Genomic DNA, 20,473 nt, shown 5'->3' on the forward strand with positions numbered 1-20,473 from the left:
TGATTAAGGTTTAATATAGTAGTTATGGTTTGATGTCAAGGAGATTACTCCTTTGATCAATTTTATTTCGTTTCTAGGGTTTGATAAGGAGATTTTTATTTTGTTGTACTCCTATTCCTGGAGGTGTTGGAGCAGAGCGGGCCTAGCCGGACAGTGGTGCTCCCCTGCCATCTCCCTCCGTGGAGCTGCCTGTTGGTACTGGTATTCATCCCTTCTCTCCTACTTCCTGCTGTCCTGCACGTCTCAAGTTATCTCTCCTCACATGTTGTACTGCGGTCTGTAATAATTCCTGAGAGGAGACTAGATTCATGATGGATCTCTTTGGTATGAAGCTAGCTTGGGAGATGCCACTCTATCAGATCAACAAATTACCATGGTGAGTGATTATAGACATAGGTATGAAAGATCAGTCCTATGACTGCTTCAATTTTGAACTAACTTGATGTGCTGAATATCACAGGAGAGCATAGTGTAAGCAAGAGATAGGATGGAATCATTGAGGCAATGAAGTTGCGATGGGTAATGACATGTAAGTTTACCAATGGTACGGTTGAATACTAGGTCTAATTGAATGACTGACTTTTGGAGAAGATCATATGTGTGGTTCCGATCTGTGTTCCCTTTGGGTTGTGATGTTGTCAACGTCCTATTCATTTTAGCCTATCATTTATGTGTATATTTATTTTGCTGCAGGTCGTGGCCATGGGGAGTTTGGCTGTCGTCCTGGGCGGAGAGCGGCCGGAGTGGGATTACCTTGCCTGCTTGAGCAGATAGGGAAAGTAGGACCGATTCCTTGACCTCCTTGTCAGGTTTGTTTCTCCCCCTCCACCCCTTCCTCTTCATCTCTCTCTAATGTGAAAGCCAACCCCTCCTGTTGTCCAGATTGGTATCTGCCTTGGGTGTTACTTCTATGAAGGTTTTAGTGCTAGAGTAGTTCTTCCTTGTGTATAGTTCTATTTCTGCATCTTATACCATGATTCATATCTCGAATCATGTGCTCCTCTTAAAGCAACGTGAAACTGCTATCTTTTGCTAATATATATTTTGTTAAACATAAAAACATGAACTGTAAAGTTCAACATATGGATATCTTCTTCAGTTCTGAATGTTGTGGAGAAAAATAGAGCAGTGATGATATTGTTAGGTGGTCCACGCACTTGATAATCATTCAATCAGAAGAAAATTCATGCTAATTAGTTGAGTTTGCACTTTCAGCAGAGTAATAATCTCTATAAAAAAAACTTTACATAGCCTTTTACTTACCTTACTACAGTACTAACTATCATGTTTGTTAAATGGACAATATGCAACTTCTAGGTAATCTTTTGTGCAGGGTACAATATAGGTTTCTTTGATTATTCAAAGTTCAATGCTCAACCTTTTAATAGGGTTTAAATGATAGACCACTCACTCTGCACTAATTTCGTGACCTGTCACTTCCACTTATATCAAATCATGCATACAAATGCATGTATATTTGGAGACCTCATGATTTGTGTTGTGTCACCGTGGATATCAGAGCTTCTGCTTAAGCTTCATGACTACTAATCACTTTCTTCGATTTTAGGTTAAAAAAAACTTTGATTTTTTAAGGTGTATTTACTTGCAGCTCATGCTTCAACAATTCGAGAGCTCAGTATACTATCTAGCACTTATGCTATGATGATGTATCCATTTATCCTTGAAAGCACTGGGAGTACTTGAAACGAAATTATGACAATGGAGTGTTAAACGGAAAGGCAAAAACTTGCTTTTGGGGGGCCTTACTATTTTACCTGAAGTTCCCTATGATTTGCAAAGTTCTTTGTACCACCAAACTGAATATAGCTTGTTTAGTTGGTTTTTTTCTCTTTCTACAACTTGCGATTTGTGGCTGATGTCAGTTCTATTTTTAGGGTCTTGGGAATGCTATTAGGTAAAGGTGGAAACCCTTGTGTTGAATATCATCGTTGGCGTAAAGAATAGTGTATCTGATTCTGATGTTATTATTGAGGTAATGATCAATATGAATGTTACCTTTGATGGGCCCGACATCTTCTGGTGTCAAATGATCCTGTTTCGATCTGATGCATTGTTTACTCATTTGGATTGTTGGATGTCTTCCAACAAAAAATGTATTACCATTGTTTTGGTGGTTGTTATTAATGCTAAATGAGAGATGTATATTTGGGGATTAGGAAAGTTTACATATATTGCTTTAATTTGATTTCTTGGTGTATGCATACTAATAAAAACAGCTTTCGGTGATTTTTGCAGATTAATTATGAGGACTTGGTGGCTAGGACATTAATTATGATTAGGGCAATGTCCGCAAGAAGAAATGTTAGAAATGGCCACCTTTGAGCAGGTTAGTTATTTGGAATTGGCTACGTGATTTATCTATTTTATTGTTTTCTTGTTTTTCCTCTTAGTTGCATTACTGTTACACAATGCCTGCAAGTCGGTGAATGCGATCTATTGATGGATTTTTTTAGCTAGCTTTGATTGAGTGGCCTGAACATTTAGGTTTGTTCTCGACTAATTGTGTCCAGTTTCCTATATATTATTACTGCAAGCAAAAAATAGTATGGCTATTCAATCATGTAAACTGAGTCTGATGGCCAGTGAGGATAATAGTGAGAGAAAAGTTGATATGTTTGTTGGGATCACTGTAATCTTAATTATCCATGTGTTTGGAACATATTGGTGGTTCAGAAACGATGATCTTAGACCTCTGTTCATACTTCCTCCAAAAGATATAACACCATTCTGGAATGCAATGACAGTCATGTGCTAGCTACTTATACAACATTAATTGGATATTTTGTAGCCGCTAGGCTACTTACGCAACATTACCAGGCCAAACTAAATCACCAACTGTTGCTTGATTTGAAACCATCTATTTTCTCCATGTTTTCAGGCGCCAATAAGTAGAGGATGCTGAAGGCGCTGATGGCTTACATAGCGGGCTACCACATTATGTCCGATGTCGTTTACGAGAAGCTCAAGCTCAGACTGAAGGTACCTTGGGCTCTGCTTCAATAATACTATGTTCTCTGAATGGGACTAGGACATGCTAAAGAAGCGAAGTTAAATGGTAACACCTACGACCGGTTATGTGCAGTGTGTGTGTCCATGCCCAGCTTTTAGAATCTCATATTGTCTCTCTATTCTATCTGTTAGTTTGGCATAAGATTGTTCCAGCATCAGAAGGATAAATTGCATATATTGGCATAAGATTCTATCTGTTAGTTTGGCATAAGATCTCTGGTCCCCGAGGATGCCGGATGGGCTGTCGTCGCTGGGCTGGAATTCCGCGGCGCTGTGCTGGGCGCGATGTCCGACGATCACGACTTTGGACGTGGGAGGTGGTTGCTCCAGTTATCGTCGTTCCTAAATCGCAGTTTGGGTTTCTAGATGTACTCTTTGATTCTTCCAAAATCACAGTTTGGGTTTGAGTTGTCAAGCTTAGAATTCATATTACTAGGATTAGGATTAACTGCATGGGAATAAGTGGTTGTGCTGATGACTTCTGTTATTGAGTCATAGGAAGGAATATGTTTTGTTATATGTTGGTATTTTACTTTGGTGTTTGACCAGAGAAGGGGATGGCTGGTAGCATTGTTGCATTATTTCGATCAATATTTATTGGACACAGATACTTTAAGTTTGAAATTCGAATGAGATAATTGAGAAGACTAATACGAGCAATGTCTGTTCTTTTCTGAGAACATCGTTATGGTCAAATTCCATTCAGACACTTTGTTTTTGTCTTCACTGTTATTGGTAGAGATTCGTTTCCTGTAATGTTCTCTTTATTTTCCGAAGTTTCTTCAATTCTTCCTAGCAATTACTTGAGTATGTTGCCAGTTTCGTACTTCTGACTTTGTTGAATTATCCAGCGACCTCTGTTCTATGGATTGAAGATGGGGCTTCTACCATCTATGAGAAGGGCTCTAAATGTGTCTCTACAGGCCTTCTGCCGTTCATTTGTCCTGATTTTTATTCTTCCTCGGCAATTCAGAATTGGAGGATCCATTGGAAGCCAAATTATCACCCAAATCAGTATTTTTATGGTGACCACAGTCGTTTCCTTCTGTTGGGAAATAAGCCATCATTTGTTCAGGTTCGTTCTCTGATATTCAAATCAAACAACATCCTATTATATGTACAGTTCTTTCACTGTCTGGATTCAGCTTGACTTTAAATCTTTAATACAACTGCTTCCAATAAATTTCAGCGTGTGCATACAAGAAGGTGCAGTTTTACTCCACCTCAGAACACTTGTCGATGCAGTATCTTGCCTTCCAAGATTAGTGTGCAGTACCTGAATATAACATAGAACCTTGACGTCAGGGTGCCTTCTTCGAGGAATCTGGTGAAACTTACAAAAGAATTGTGATAGCATGTTTGAAGCCGCTTGAGGACGCACTCCAAATATTGCTGGAGCGCTCGAAGTTGTTTCGCGCCCCCACAGCTTGTCCCTTGGTATACCATCTCCCTCCGGTCTATCTTTTGATTTTCCTATGGAATTCGTGATTTATGCTTAGTTGGTGTGTTATTCTTGACTAACGGGTCTGTTGTAGTATTTTAACTGTGCCATGTGGAATCAACTTCTTAGGTTGCAGTACATGGTTTCTGCTGTCCTCCCTTGCTTGCTTGGTACTAGCTGGTTATGATGTATCCTTTGCCCCTTTTCCAGTTCTTTTTGTAGAGTTTTTCTCCAATAATGTCTTCCGGATTGGGACTGAGCCGATATGGATTGGTGCAGGTGGTGGCCGGCCATTTATGCTCTGCTACTTGTGCTGCTGCTGCTCTCTGTCTCTCTGTCTTCCTCGATGCTCAAGACAAGCAACATGAGCAGTGGCCAGGCTGCCACTGCTTCTTCCCTGCGCAATATAGATGCCATCCTCGATTGTCCTTCTTTGTTATGTCAGATGGTCGTCCTCGGCGCTGGAAAGAAGCCATGCGCCCATCTCCATGCTCCAGGTACACGATATGATCTGTCCTCTCTCCTCAAGCAGAGCATATCATGGATAACCAAATGTTGCATTGCAGCAACACAACTGGCACCTTTCATGCCTAGGATTTTTTATTTGAAGAATGCAATCACCACATTGCAAAATAGGATTGGGACTGAGGTGCTATGTTATATTCCTTGTTCCGGTGTCTTCATGTATAAATTTTCTTTGCTCTGTTATGTATACTGTACTTAATACAATGGCACATATTTTAGCTAGCTATTTTTGTTGATTAGTACCACTACTAGCTTTCCGTTGCTAAGTTCAATCCTAGTTCATGAAGATCTGCAGGAGCTTCATTGGGAAAAAACCACGTGTCTCCCAATTATGTTCGTCACCAGTCCAATTAGGCACTGTTTATGGAGAGCATATGATGGATATTCCTGCAGCTATGGAAATGGACATGATCTATCTGATCCGTAAGGTAATGATGTAATGGTCAAATGTCCCATGCTTGGTAATTTTTTGAATATGTGCTTTCCTTCTGTAGTCTCGGTTCACTGATCTAAAGGGCATCAAAATGTTAGTTTTTGTATTTTGGTTCAATTGCCATTTTTAGACAATTATGTTACTTCAGATATCTTTGGTGCTGATATGGTATGTCTCTGCATGCTCTTTTGTCATGTGGGCTCTTCGCTGCAGAAGTGTACCAATTGTGTTTAAAGAAGTTAAGAGGGTTTTCATTTTTCCTCAAGTAAAAGTAGTCAGCTCATAGGCTCGCATGCACGTCATAGTTTGTAATTTTTTAGAAATTTGTAGGATAAATATTTAGAATATGATGTTTTTTGAAGAAATAAGGTATACACCCAGGTTAAATTTGTAGAATAAATATTTGGAATATGATCTGCAGAAGCTAAATTATATGAGGTTTGTTAAGCCTCCAGCTGAATCGTCAATGTTGTTGTTCTCTAATGGAGATGGTGATATTGGTTTTCTGTTTTAGATGCCAACTTCCTGCTGTTCTACCCGGCTACGACGGGCTTCGTGTCTCTTTCTTTCCAAGTAGTGGCTCGGCTTCTCTGCCAGGCTTCGGGTTCTTGCAGGTGTTTATGCATTTTCCTCTGATTTTCATGCATATGTGAGTCCATCATTGACACGTTTCTTGAATTAATTTGCAGGGAGATAACTGGTGTGCTTTGGTTGTCTGGTCCATGGTCTAGACGATGCACTAACATCACGGTTCTAGCTCTGCCCCCTTCATATATCAGGTCAATGTTCCCCTTTTTAAATTCAGCCCATGTGTATGTACAACCGTTTCTAATGGTAGTTTTCCCTTGTCTATCCCCAGACCATCTCCTCACCTGCGGCTCTTGAAAGGAAGAGCACAAGGCACACCACTGCACCGAGGTGTTGAGACGAGAGTAACCGCCTGGGATAGTCCCTCTTGCTTTACATGGCATAATCTTATTTATTAGAGGTCTGCGTTAGCATGGGATAGGAGGAAAGAGCAAGTGCAGAAATATCTAAGCCTACACATTCTAAATTGACATGTGTTAATCAGAGGACCTGTCATGCTGCTTGCTAAAACATGTAGTTGTCAATATTCACTAATAACTGGATCTTAATCTTCTTTCCTACTATAATTGTCTGACACGGCTGGACATCTCGTGGATGGAGGTGCGCTGCGTGACGGCTGCAGAGGGTGAGTTTTTTTCATTTATTCCTTGCAAACGGGTTCCTCTTTCTGCTCATCTTTCCGATTCCTCTTCTTCCCTGATTTATTTTGCTGCTAGGGTTTGGTCGCACAGCAGATTCACCGTCTAGGGAGAGGCAGCTGCAGGAAATATGTCTCCAGGCTCACCTCTGTGAGCTCCTCATTCCTATTCTTGTGAATGGGGATTGACCAGTTATATAGTTCTTTCACTTGTGCAACTCTATGTGATTCTTGCAGATCGAGATTATGATGATTGGCATAATTAGCCATGGAACTTTTATCTACCACTGCTAAAAAAAGGCGTGGAGCTAAGTTATGCTTTCTCTATCACTTATTTAATTACTGAATCACTGAATTCTATCTGTAGTCATTTTACAGCTTGGATAGTAGTTGTCATCTTGAGTCATCTGCAGCTCATCTGGCTCTGTTTGCAGTTAAATTTATGTACAATCCGAGGCTATGGCCCTGTGATGTGCTTCACGCGAACTTCCTCCACCTATGAAACTGCTTCAATGCATAAAAGTCTACTATACGAGTGCCTGATGGCGAGAAGGCGGGCTTCCAGCTGATATTAGTTGCATGATAAGGTAAATCATATAAATCTTTCTTTAGGTTTGTCTTTGCTTATCAAAATATGTTATTCCTTGGGATGACAAGCTCCTTTTTTCCTTGTGCAGCAAGCATGATCGACCCACAGATAATCATGTAAGGCATTTTCTTCAGACAAGAAATTCCATGTTACTACGGACCAACAACTCTTATGAATTATAAGGAAGTGTTGGTAGGCTCCTTTTTTGAAATTAACTTGTTTCCTGCAAGATTTATTATTCATTTCATTATGTGACTTCAGCATGCCACTTTGTATTTACTTATCCATCATTTGTGGTCCTCGATTCTTTCTGCAACTTATTGCGCTATTATTTATCTGGCTGTTGGCTTCGTGTATTCTGGTTAGTTATGGTAGCCTATATTTTTTTAATGTCTCAAATTTTGTCATGTCTTTCACTGGCCCATAAATTATTATCTGTCTCTAGGTATCGAAATCCATACAATATGGTTAGGAAAATAAAGTATTATATGTGCACTTACTATCTCCTCTCCTGTTTTGTAATTTTTTTCCTTTCTTTCCTTACCCTTTTATTATTGTTTGTGTGTATATAATGGTCTCAGCAAAACACAGAGTTTCTTGCATATATGTTGATGACATATGCCTGCCAAATGTTCCTCCACCAAAACATGATATTAGTATGTAAGGGTTTAACTATTCTTCCGTCGAGGTGCTCACCGAGCCACCGAGCCATCTAATGAGTGGTGAGTATATAGTTGTTCTTGCAGATGAATTTTCCCATGCATGATTTGAAGAAGATGCACAATTTTCTGACCAGGGAAGGTTCATCGTTTCTTTCAATTTGGTCATTGTTGCCTTAAAAAAAGTGCATCCTGGATTATGTGAATGGATCGTATCATAATAGGTTCATAACAACTGCATTTACTTCCGGTTCGTGCGTGCACAGTTATATTTTTCTCCAATGAGCTGGATCATATTCGATGCACTCCATTTCATAGTTTCAAATTGTTTTTGGATATTCTTCCCTAAATAGGAATTATTATGTTGCAATGATGGGATCTGTGGGCTTCTGTTATTTATACATGTAATTTACATTTGTTTCTGGTTGAAGAATAAGCAGTAGATGGTAGTGTGCCGCAATTGCTGGAATTTGTATGTGGTGCTTGTGTACTGATGTCAATTGCTTGGCGTTCTAGCCACTCTGGACATTAAAATATGATGCAAGCTTGCTTTTGTTTATCTTTATATGATGCAAGCTTCTATTTGTTGCTTGCTGATTCATTTCTCTTTATATGATGCAAGCTTGCTTTTTAGCGTTCCAGCCACTGTGGACATTAAATTATGATGCAAGCTTGCTTTTGTTTATCTTTATATGATGCAAGCTTCTATTTGTTGCTTGTTGATTCGTTTCTCTTTATATGATGCAAGCTTGTTTTCTCCGAGTCGACATAGAATGGTAGATCAATTCATTCCAGCCATTGTGGACATATGATGCACATGTTTTGGTATAACAATCATTGGTGTCAACCTTTTTCTTGCTATTAATAATTGATAGTGCATATTTACTCCTATTGCTAAATTCTGGACTGGTGATATCTTTGTGGCAAGAAGATAATGGCAATATTTTAAAGCACTGGTTACTGATAAGAACACATATATTCCAAGTTTCAGTTAACTTGCTTTGATTTTCTTATGTATAATTTCTATTTCTCAAGAGAGTTCTTTATAATTATAATTGGTTACAGAAGTTTCAGTGCTTATAGATGGATAGAATATAGGTTTACTGATAGACTATGCTTTCTATTATTTGTTGAAGTGATATATGATTGTTAGCTGAATAGTATTAAGTGTTCATAGAAGGTCATCGCTTCATCCGCGGATACCGTTTATCATGTATAAATCACTTCAATCTCTTAGAGGTGTTTTTCGGTCTGATTTGTTTGTGTAAGTTTTGATGTACCTTTTTCTTTCCTTTAATGGCAATATTTTAAAGCACTGGTTACTGATAAGAACACATATATTCCAAGTTTCAGTTAACTTGCTTTGATTTTCTTATGTATAATTTCTATTTCTCAAGAGAGTTCTTTATAATTATAATTGGTTACAGAAGTTTCAGTGCTTATAGATGGATAGAATATAGGTTTACTGATAGACTATGCTTTCTATTATCTGTTGAAGTGATATATGATTGTTAGCTGAATAGTATTAAGTGTTCATAGTAGGTCATCGCTTCATCCGCGGATACCGTTTATCATGTATAAATCACTTCAATCTCTTAGAGGTGTTTTTCGGTCTGATTTGTTTGTGTAAGTTTTGATCTACCTTTTTCTTTCCTTTTTGTTGGTAATTCGTTGGCTGAGATCTGCACTGGCTTTGAAGAAGTGTCTTTTTCAGTATGATTTGTTTGTGGAAGTTTCAAAAAATGTGCACAAATATAATGGGGTACTGTGAGCTGGGAGAAGAAAAGGAAAGGTACAAACCGGCCTTTTTTCTGGACGGCTTACAGATTGAGAGTGGGGTGCTCTTTTTATTTCCAATCTCATTTGTTATGGAGCCCTTCGTTTTCTTTTTTCTATTTCTCTCGTTGAGATCCGTACTGACTGAAGGTTACCATGTTCTTTTGGCAGTGCACAAGTCTCTCTCATGTTCTTCACGCGAGTATACATATCCATGGGATTGTGATTTATTTTATTTGCAGAGCATTTAAGCTGCCAAATATTGTGTTCATTTGATATGATTATACTGATGCAAGGACATTAATTATTATCTTTTGTTCATGTATGTTTGATTGAAGCTACTGAAGTTGCTTCATGGTTAATGGATAAATGATTAAAAAGGACAGCCCAGTACATGAAGTTACTCAACCTGACCTTTGTTCATGTTCCAGAGCTCTAATTTCATGTTGCTACTGGATTTACAACTCCCGAGTGAACTATTTTGTCCCCTCGGCTGGCTTAGTTCTCGGTGAGCATATCTGATTTCTAGCTTGGCCTGTGAGGAATCGACTTACAAGGTATTTCCCTACTTTTCTTCAAATCAGACCATTGTTGATTTCTTTTACAACCTAGTTGGTTTAGATTAATTGCCACAAAATGAACTTGGACGCAAGTCATACATGTTTGGACCTCCTTTCTGTCTTGATTCTCAAATATTTTTCACTGAACGGATATCTAAATTCAGTTTGCCATTGCTTCATTCTGACATGCATAGTGGTATATGTTTCTTGGGTATGTCTTATGTTGCTCGTACACTCACAACATTGCGCCAAAAGGGAAGTTCATTGCATTTGTGTCCGGCTAAGCAAAGGCTGATAATCCAGGAGATGAGCTGTTTTATGATATGTATGACATACAGACCAGTCAGTGAACTGTTTTATGATATGTATGACATACAGACCCGTCAATGAGCTATCTCTTGATAATTGCTTTGTCTCAACTGTAAGTTTCCGCTTTATGAGAATGTAGCGTTTAGGTCTCATACTGTAAATGTTCATGGCAGTTTTATTCTTTGTCGTGTTATGTTGCTACTACTCGCTTTGAGAAAACTGTCACAGAAGTTCTGAATATGTATACGTTCCACGTAATTAGGTGACAACTTGTTGATATCTCCTTCAAGACTGTACCTCAGAACAACACGTAAGATTGGTATAATAACTAAATAATAATGATGGATTCTATTTGTACCTACCTACTAGGAAAAATCTGATCGTTCTATATAATAGTTCCGTCTGTTTTAACTAAATTTCATTTCATTAGCTATACTCACTGGATCTTTGTGATTCCTTTCTCATGATCCAGTGCACTAACTAAATATCAATTTGATCCAGTGCCATGGAGTTCTGTTGTCGGTGACTGGTGTCTGCTGAACCATGTGATAAGACAAGGCATCGCTCATGTCCTGGTCTTGCTCCTTTTTCGGTAGGATTTGAATCGTCCTTTGTCTAAATCCATTCAAACTGGTCTTTTTCTGTTACATATGGTACTGTGAGTTATCGAATGTCATGATTTTTTTGTCTTCATCCAAATATAGTAGCACAATATCCATGTAAGTAATGTAATTGGCCATGTTGCCAAGAAATTAGAACTACTGTATTTTTTGTTATTTTGAATCTTTGGAGAGATGAAAGATAATGTATCTAAGCTGTTAGGCTCTTCATATGAGAAATTAATCTTTGACCTATTTCTCAGTTCTCAGTAGAGAGATTGGACTTTATAACTTAATAATACACTTCACGTTACGAGGGACCAACTATCTTTGTTTCTTCATAATCAGTAATGCAAGATAATTCTCTTAGGTGGTCCTTTCTTCGATGTACTCGCAAGTTCTAAAGGATTTTGGTGAGGTTCCTGCAAATTTTGATGCATTAGATAAATCAAAGGAGACACAGTGCCACCAAAGCATGAATCTATGTAAATATGCATGCATTTCAAAGTAGAGACAGAGCACCATGTTTCACAAGCAATCAAGATTCATTGGAAATTATTAAATTACTCCTATTTGTATTTGACATATATACTGAAGAATATCTGTATTTTAATGACGTGTTATGAGAGGAATGTACTTTAGCATAAGTTCAGCTCCACAAGATTATTCAGTTTTAATAAAACGTGAGATGATTTCAGGTGCTTCTGAGTCCGCTGAGCTTGGGAGACATGGTCAATGCCAGGTGCGCAAGCATGTTGGTAAGATCTTTGTTTTAATTTCTTGTAATTTGTTCGTTTTGGCAGTCCCTTATTTTCTATTAGATTTTTTTTCCATGCTAGCTTTGAGGTTCAAAGTAAAGAAGAAGCTCTGGTTGTTGTTCATGTTGTGCCTTTGCTTCAATAGCTCCTCATAATGCTGAAGATAAGTATAATAAAAATAGAGTATGGGCTTCATGGGGTCAGGTGGACCGGTAATGGACACCACTATTTCGGATGTTAGCAGTGTCTAAAAATAGCTAGAGCTCAGGTCTCTTATCCTTTAACAAACCAGAGTCCACTTGGAGATGCTAAATATATCATTTTGGGACTATTTGAGAAGTGAAAAATGTGGTCATGTTGACTATTTGCATTGTTTTAGCATATTCCTTTGTCTATAGAATTACATATTATAGTGGTTAGAACAGGGCTTTTGGTTTAGATACACATGTTACTGTCAGTTTTATGCTGGGCTAAAGGGACACCTTCACAAACCATCTCCTTAAGTTGATGGATATAGTTGTTTGTTTGCCTGCTTGAAGATTTGCTTAGCCCTTTCAGTATGTTTGATACAGATGGTTACCATCCAGGATCATCGGCAAACGTCAAGGAGTATAGAAGTGTTATTTGGACTCACCAAAAAAGATATGTTCCTTCAACTATTATTGTATGTTGCTCCAGCCTTTTGTTAACCGGTCGATCCAGAGGCACAAGAGTTTGGGCCATTCACAGTGATGTAATGCTATAACATAGGTGTTGATCTAGAAGCGGATGATTAGCAAATTCCGGCAGAATCGTTCCAGAAGGGTTTCAAATTTTCCATTATAAATTTGAGAACATTTTCAGAGAATGCACACATAAGTACCATCACTACAGTTCTATAATGTACCTATGGTAGTACTATCCTTAAGTAATGTTTTTGTACCTATGCTATTGCTGGCCTACTTTATTTATGTATAAATTAGTTTGTACCTGCTGCCACTACTATTCACTGAGTAAGAAAAATGGTTGAATGTATATGTATAAAATTGACATCTGTTCTGTTACTTTGCTTGATAAATGTTTTCTATTCTATTTAATATTTCTTTTGCCTCTATCAAATAAATGTTCTTTAGTTTGCTTAATATATGTTCAATCCAGACCCGTAACAACAAGGATGTTGGGTGGGTCCAATGGGTCGGAAGAGGAAGAGGAAGACATAGAAGAAGTGGAAGGAACCATTGAATGGGTTAGAGGGAGTAGCCAAAGGAGCGCAAAGGGGCTGTCAACGACATTTTCTCCATTGCCGTCGGATTCTAATGGAGCTCAGCCAGCCCTCCGCTTACCATAGCGGTGGCAGCGGCGGCGAGAGGGGCCGCTCCAATCCTATAATAAACCGATCCTTATGGTTTAAATTCTTACTCGATAATGCCATTTGCGCGATAGCGCAACGGGTCATCTAGTAAGAGATAAAGTGCATAAGCACATATTCAATACCACAATAGTTTTTAAGGCTATTTTGTCCCATGAGCTATATATTGCAAGGCGAATGATGGAATTTTAAAGGTAGCACTCAAGCAATTTACTTTGGAATGGCGGAGAAATACCATGTAGTAGGTAGGTATGGTGGACACAAATGGCATAGTGGTTGGCTCAAGGATTTTGGATGCATGAGAAGTATTCCCTCTCGATACAAGGTTTAGGCTAGCAAGGTTTATTTGAAACAAACACAAGGATGAACCGGTGCAGCAAAACTCACATAAAAGACATATTGTAAACATTATAAGACTCTACACCGTCTTCCTTGTTGTTCAAAACTCAATACTAGAAATTATCTAGACTTTAGAGAGACCAAATATGCAAACCAAATTTTAGCAAGCTCTATGTATTTCTTCATTAATAGGTGCAAAGTATATGATGCAAAAGCTTAAACATGAGCACAACAATTGCCAAGTATCAAATTATCCAAGACATTTTAGAGCTACTACATGTAGCATTTCCCGATTCCAACCATATAACAATTTAACGAAGAAGATTCAACCTTCGCCGTGAATACTATGAGTAAATCCTAAGGACATATTTGTCCATATGCAACAGCGGAGCGTGTCTCTCTCTCACACAATGAATGCTAGGATCCATTTTATTCAAACAAAAACAAAAAAACAAACCGACGCTCCAAGCAAAGCACATAAGATGTGACTGAATAAAAATATAGTTTCAGGGGAGGAACCTGATGATGTTGTCGATGAAGAAGGGGATGCCTTGGGCATCCCCAAGCTTAGATGCTTGAGTCTTCTTAAAATATGCAGGGGTGAACCACCGGGGCATCCCCAAGCTTAGAGCTTTCACTCCTCTTGATCATAGTATATCATACTCCTCTCTTGACCCTTGAAAACTTCCTTCACACCAAACTTCAAGCAAACTCATTAGAGGGTTAGTGCACAATCAAAAATTCACATGTTCAGATGTGACACAATCATTCTTAACACTTCTGGACATTGCACAAAGCTACTGGAAATTAATGGATCAAAGAAATTCATCCAACATAGCAAAAGAGGCAATGCGAAATAAAAGGCAGAATCTGTCAAAAACAGAACAGTTCGTAAAGACGAATTTGGAAGGGGCACTTAACTTGCTCAAACGAAAAAACTCAAAACTAATGAAAGTTGCGTACATATCTGAGGATCACGCACGTAAATTTTCAGATTTTTTTGATTTTTTTACAGAGACTTCTGCGCGAATTCGTGACAGACAGCAATGCTGTTTCTGTGCAGCAATCCAAATCTAGCATCAACTTTACCATAGAGACTTTACTTGGCACAAAAACATGATAAGGAGAGGTTGCTACAGTAGTAAACAACTTCCAAGACTCAAATATAAAACAAAGTACTGTAGTAAAAACATGGGTTGTCTCCCATAAGCGCTTTTCTTTAACGCCTTTCAGCTAGGCGCAGAAAGTGTATATCAAGTGTTATCAAGAGATGAAGCATCGACATCATAATTTGTTCTAATAATAGAATCAAAAGGTACCTTCATTCTCTTTCTAGGGAAGTGTTCCATACCTTTCTTGAGAGGAAATTGATATTTAATATTACCTTCCTTCATATCAATAGTAGCACCAACAGTTCGAAGAAAAGGTCTTCCCAATATAATGGGACAAGATGCATTGCATTCAATATCCAAGACAACAAAATCAACGGGGACAAGGTTATTGTTAACCATAATACGAACATTATCAACTCTCCCCAAAGGTTTCTTTTTAGCATTATCAGCGAGATTAACATCCAAATAACAATTTTTCAATGGTGGCAAGTCAAGCATATCATAGACTTTCTTAGACATAACAGAAATACTTGCACCAAGATCACATAAAGCATTACAATCAAAATCATTGACCTTCATCTTAATGATGGGCTCCCAACCATCTTCTAACTTTCTAGGAATAGAGGTTTCAAGTTTTAGTTTCTCTTCTCTAGCTTTTATGAGAGCATTTGTAATATGTTTTGTAAAGGCCAAATTTATAGCACTAGCGTTGGGACTCTTAGCAAGTTTTTGTAAGAAGTTTATAACTTCAGAGATGTGGCAATCATCAAAATCTAAATCATTATGAGCTACATCAATGGGATCATCATCCCCAATGTTGGAAAAAATTTCAGCAGTTTTATCACAAAAGCCAAATTTCAGTTTTAGCAATTTCAGGCAGTTTTGTACGCTTTGCACTAGGAGTAGAAACATTGCCAACACCAATTCTTTCACCATTATTAGTAGGAGGTGCAGCAACATGTGGAGCATTAACATTACTAGTGGTGGTAATAGTCCAAACTTTAGCTACATTATTCTCTTTAGCTAGTTTTTCATTTTCTTCTCTATCCCACCTAGCACACAATTCAGCCATTAATCTTATATTCTCATTAATCCTAACTTGGATGGCATTTGCTGTAGTAGTAATCTTATTATCAATATCCTCAGGTTTAGCAGCCATTTTATTAATTAAAGAAGATTGTGACGCAGACATGTATGAGATTCGGTTTTCAGCATTTGCAAATTTAGTTTGCAACCCAGAAATCTCCATATTCAGATTTTCAAGTTGATTTCCTATATTCTTCAACAAGGTAGATTGTTCATTCATAGTTTTAGTAAACAATTTATTTTGCTCATATTGTGATTGCATAAAGCTCTTGGTGGATCTTTCAATTTCTAACATCTTTTCCTCATTAAGTGAAACATATCTACCATAAGAGTTACCGTTAGCAGGATATGGCCTAGAATTATTGTAATTGTTATTTTTAATGAAATTCACATCAACATGTTCTTTTTGAGCAACCAATGAAGCTAACGGAACATTATTTGGATCAACATTAGATCTACCATTCACAAGCATAGACATAATCACATCAATCTTATCACTCAAGGAGGAGGTTTCTTCAACAAAATTTACCTTCTTACCTTGTGGAGCTCTTTCCGTGTGCCATTCAGAGTAATTGATCATCATATCATCAAGAAGCTTTGTAGCCGCCCCCAAAGTGATGGACATAAAGGTACCTCCAGCAGTTGAATCCAATAGGTTCCGCAAAGAAAAAATTAGTCCTGCATAGAAGGTTTGGATGATCATCCAAGTAGTCAGCCATGGGTTGGGCAATTCTTTACCAAAGATTTCATTCTCTCCCATGCTTGAGCAACATGTTCATTATCTAATTGTTTAAAATTCATTATGCTACTTCTCAAAGATATAATTTTAGCGGGAGGATAATATCTACTAATAAAAGCATCCTTACATTTAGTCCATGAATCAATACTATTCTTAGGCAAAGATAGCAACCAATCTTTAGCTCTTCCTCTTAATGAGAAAGGAAACAATTTCAATTTTATAATATCACCATCTACATCCTTATACTTTTGCATTTCACAAAGTTCGACAAAATTATTAAGATGGGCAGCAGCATCATCAGAACTAACACCAGAAAATTGCTCTCTCATAACAAGATTCAGTAAAGCAGGTTTAATTTCAAAGAATTTTGCTGTAGTAGCAGGTGGAGCAATAGGTGTGCATAGGAAATCATTATTATTTGTGTTTGTGAAGTCACACAACTTAGTGTTTTCAGGAGTATTCATTTTAGCAGTAGTAAATAAAGCAAACTAGATAAAGTATATGTAAGTAACTAATTTTTTTGTGTTTTCGATATAGAGTGCAAGACACTAAATAAAGTAAAGCTAGCAACTAATTTTTTTGTGTTTTGATATGATGCAGCAAACAAAGTAGTAAATAAAATAAAGCAAGACAAAAACAAAGTAAAGAGATTGGATTGTGGAGACTCCCCTTGCAGCGTGTCTTGATCTCCCCGGCAACGGCGCCAGAAAAAATGCTTGATGGCGTGTACAACACACGTCCGTTGGGAACCCCAAGAGGAAGGTATGATGCGCACAGTAGCAAGTTTTCCCTCAGAAAGAAACCAAGGTTTATCGAACCAGGAGGAGCCAAGAAGCACGTTGAAGGTTGATGGCGGCGGGATGTAGTGCGGCGCAACACCAGGGATTCCGGTGCCAACGTGGAACCTGCACAACACAACCAAAGTACTTTGCCCCAACGAAACAGTGAGGTTGTCAATCTCACCGGCTTGCTGTAACAAAGGATTAACCGTATTGTGTGGAAGATGATTGTTTGCAGAAAACAGTAAAGAACAATTGCATTAGATTGTATTTAATGTAAAGAATAGGACCGGGGTCCACAGTTCACTAGAGGTGTCTCTCCCATAAGATAAATAGCATGTTGGGTGAACAAATTACAGTCGGGCAATTGACAAATAGAGAGGGCATGACAATGCACATACATAATATGATAAGTATTGTGAGATTTAATTGGGCATTACGACAAAGTACATAGACCGCTATCCAGCATGCATCTATGCCTAAAAAGTCCACCTTCAGGTTATCATCCGAACCCCTTCCAGTATTAAGTTGCAAACAACAGACAATTGCATTAAGTATGGTGCGTAATGTAATCAATAACTACATCCTTGGACATAGCATCAATGTTTTATCCCTAGTGGCAACAGCACATCCACAACCTTAGAACTTTCTGTCACTGTCCCAGATTTAATGGAGGCATGAACCCACTATCGAGCATAAATACTCCCTCTTGGAGTTAAGAGCAAAAACTTGGCCAGAGCCTCTACTAATAACGGAGAGCATGCAAGATCATAAACAACACATAGGTAATAGATTGATAATCACCATAACATAGTATTCTCTATCCATCGGATCCCGACAAACACAACATATAGAATTACAGATAGATGATCTTGATCATGTTAGGCAGCTCACAAGATCCGACAATGAAGCACATAAGGAGAAGACAACCATCTAGCTACTGCTATGGACCCATAGTCCAGGGGTGAACTACTCACTCATCGCTCCGGAGGCGATCATGGCGATGAAGAGTCCTCCGGGAGATGATTCCCCTCTCCGGCAGGGTGCCGGAGGCGATCTCATGAATCCCCCGAGATGGGATTGGTGGCGGCGGCGTCTCTGGAAGGTTTTCCGTATCGTGGCTCTCGGTACTGGGGGTTTCGCGACGGAGGCTTTAAGTAGGCGGAAGGGCAACGCGGGGGGCCACACGAGGGCCCCACACGCTAGGCCGGCGCAGCCAGGGCTTGGGCCGCGCCGCCCTATTGTGTCGGCGCCTCGTGGCCCCACTTCGTTTCCTCTTCGGTCTTCTGGAAGCTTCGTGTAAAAATAGGCCCCTGGGCGTTGATTTCGTCCAATTCCGAGAATATTTCCTTACTAGGATTTCTGAAACCAAAAACAGCAGAAAACAGCAATTGGCTCTTCGGCATCTTGTTAGTAGGTTAGTGCCGGAAAATGCATAAATACGACATATAATGTGTATAAAACATGTAGATATCATCAATAATGTGGCATGGAACATAAGAAATTATCGATACGTTGGAGACGTATCAGGCCTCCACCTGGCTTGCCCTTCTAGCTCCGTAGTTCTTCTGAGAAAATAAGACATTTTGCATAAATTCCGAGGATTTTCCTGAAAGTTGAATTTCTGCACAAAAACGAGACACTAGAGCAATTTTGCTGAAAACAGCGTTAGTCCGTGTTAGTTGTATCTAAAATACACAAATTAGAGGCAAAACAATAGCAAAGGTGTTCGGAAAAGTAGATACGTTTTGGACGTATCACACATCTTTGAGACAAGCTGGCCTTTTGATGCACATGATTGCCTTGATTTTCTCCGGGTTAACTTCAATGCCCCTATTAGAGACGATGAAGCCAAGGAGTTTTCCGGCTGGAACGCCAAAGACGCACTTCAGCGGATTCAACATCATCTTGTACGTCGGAGATTCTCAAAGTTTTCTGTGAGATCGCTGATCAAGTCAGATCCTTTCCGGGTCATGACCGCGATGTCGTTGACGTAGGCGTGTACGTTCCGGCCAATTTGGTCCTTTAGGCACCGCTGCATCGTACGTTGGTAGGTGGCACCTGCGTTTTTCAAGCCAAAGGGCATGGTGACATAGCAGTAAGTGCCAAAGGGGGTGATGAACGAGGTCGCCTTTTGGTCGGACTTCTTCATCTGGATCTGATGATACCCGGAATATGCGTCAAGAAAACACAGAAGTTCCGCCCCTGCCGTCGAATCAATGACTTGGTCAATGCACGGCAAGGGGAACGGATCCTTCGGACAATGCTTGTTCAAGCCGGAGTAATCGATGCACATTCTTAGTATTTCAGTGTTCTTTTTAGGTACAAGGACGGGATTTGCGACCCAATCAGTATGGATAACGTCTATTACAAAACCTGCCTCTAGTAACTTTTCTAATTCCATTCTTATGGCGCGGCGCTTCTTATCTCCAAAGCGTCGCATAGCTTGCTTCACCGGTTTAGCCCCCGGGTTTATGTTGAGGTAGTGCTCGGCGAGTTCCCTTGGTACTCCGGACATGTCAGAAGGCTGCCATGCGAAGATATCCATGTTAGCGCGGAGGAACTCGACGAGCGCGTCTTTCTATTTGGAGTCCATGTTGGCTCCGACCGAGACCTGCTTGGTTTCGTCCCCTTCCTTGAAGTTGACTTTCTTGGTCTCTATCGCGGCCTTGAAGGAGTTTTTTCTATTCGGAGATCTGTTTCTTGGTGGTGTGCATTTCAGTCGGATCCACCGCAGCTCTGTAGCCTTTCAGCTCCTCTCCAGATATCACAGACTCTGCGCAGGCGGCTTCGCCCAACTCGCATTCATGAGCCTTTTTGTAGTCTCCGGATACGGTAATCATACCATTGGGACCCGGAATCTTGAGCTTGTTGTAGATGTAGCACGCTCTTGCGTGAAACTTGTGGTAGGTGGGCCTGCCGAAAATGACATGGTAGGAACTCTTGAAGGGCACGACCTCAAACGTGATCATCTCTTGGCGAAAGTTATTTGCGTCACCGAAGGCCACGGGAAGTCTGATGCTGCCCAAGGAATTTGCCTTTTTACCCGGAACCACACCATGGAATTCAGTGGTGCTGTGCTTTAGCTGTTCCTTGGTAAGGTTCACCCGCTCCAAAGTTTCCAGGTACATGATGTTCAAGCTGGCTCCGCCGTCCATAAGGCACT

General features: G+C 39.4%; 1 protein-coding gene across 15 annotated transcripts in view; it reads left to right on the top strand.

Moving 5' to 3' along the window:
• Positions 1-12,947, top strand: part of LOC127307214 (uncharacterized) — a 34,454-nt gene extending 21,507 nt beyond the window's left edge. The window contains exons 2-18 of one of the 15 annotated variants that reach the window (XR_011747333.1): positions 23-201; positions 300-376; positions 461-529; positions 694-809; positions 1,896-1,993; positions 2,257-2,347; positions 5,944-6,043; positions 6,119-6,208; positions 6,289-6,642; positions 6,734-6,805; positions 6,892-7,241; positions 7,332-7,435; positions 7,825-7,965; positions 10,110-10,235; positions 11,049-11,139; positions 11,845-11,904; positions 12,477-12,947. Coding sequence is in view for 1 of the 15 variants with exons in the window: in XM_071822747.1 (XP_071678848.1) it covers positions 2,917-3,000; positions 3,882-4,105; positions 4,220-4,296; positions 7,325-7,359; positions 10,017-10,040 (444 nt within the window). In the remaining 14 variants the exon portion in view is untranslated. Of the gene's footprint in view, positions 1-22; positions 202-294; positions 377-460; positions 545-693; positions 810-1,895; positions 1,994-2,256; positions 2,348-2,899; positions 3,001-3,881; positions 4,106-4,219; positions 4,297-5,943; positions 6,044-6,118; positions 6,209-6,288; positions 6,643-6,733; positions 7,242-7,324; positions 7,966-9,849; positions 10,236-11,048; positions 11,140-11,844; positions 11,905-12,476 lie in introns of all 15 variants that reach the window. The other 14 variants (XR_011747324.1, XR_011747334.1, XR_011747326.1 and 11 more) reach the window with 14 other exon arrangements.
• The last annotated feature ends 7,526 nt before the right edge of the window (positions 12,948-20,473 follow it).

This window comes from Lolium perenne, chromosome 6 (assembly GCF_019359855.2).
Source record: "Lolium perenne isolate Kyuss_39 chromosome 6, Kyuss_2.0, whole genome shotgun sequence".
Lineage (NCBI taxonomy): Eukaryota > Viridiplantae > Streptophyta > Magnoliopsida > Poales > Poaceae > Lolium > Lolium perenne.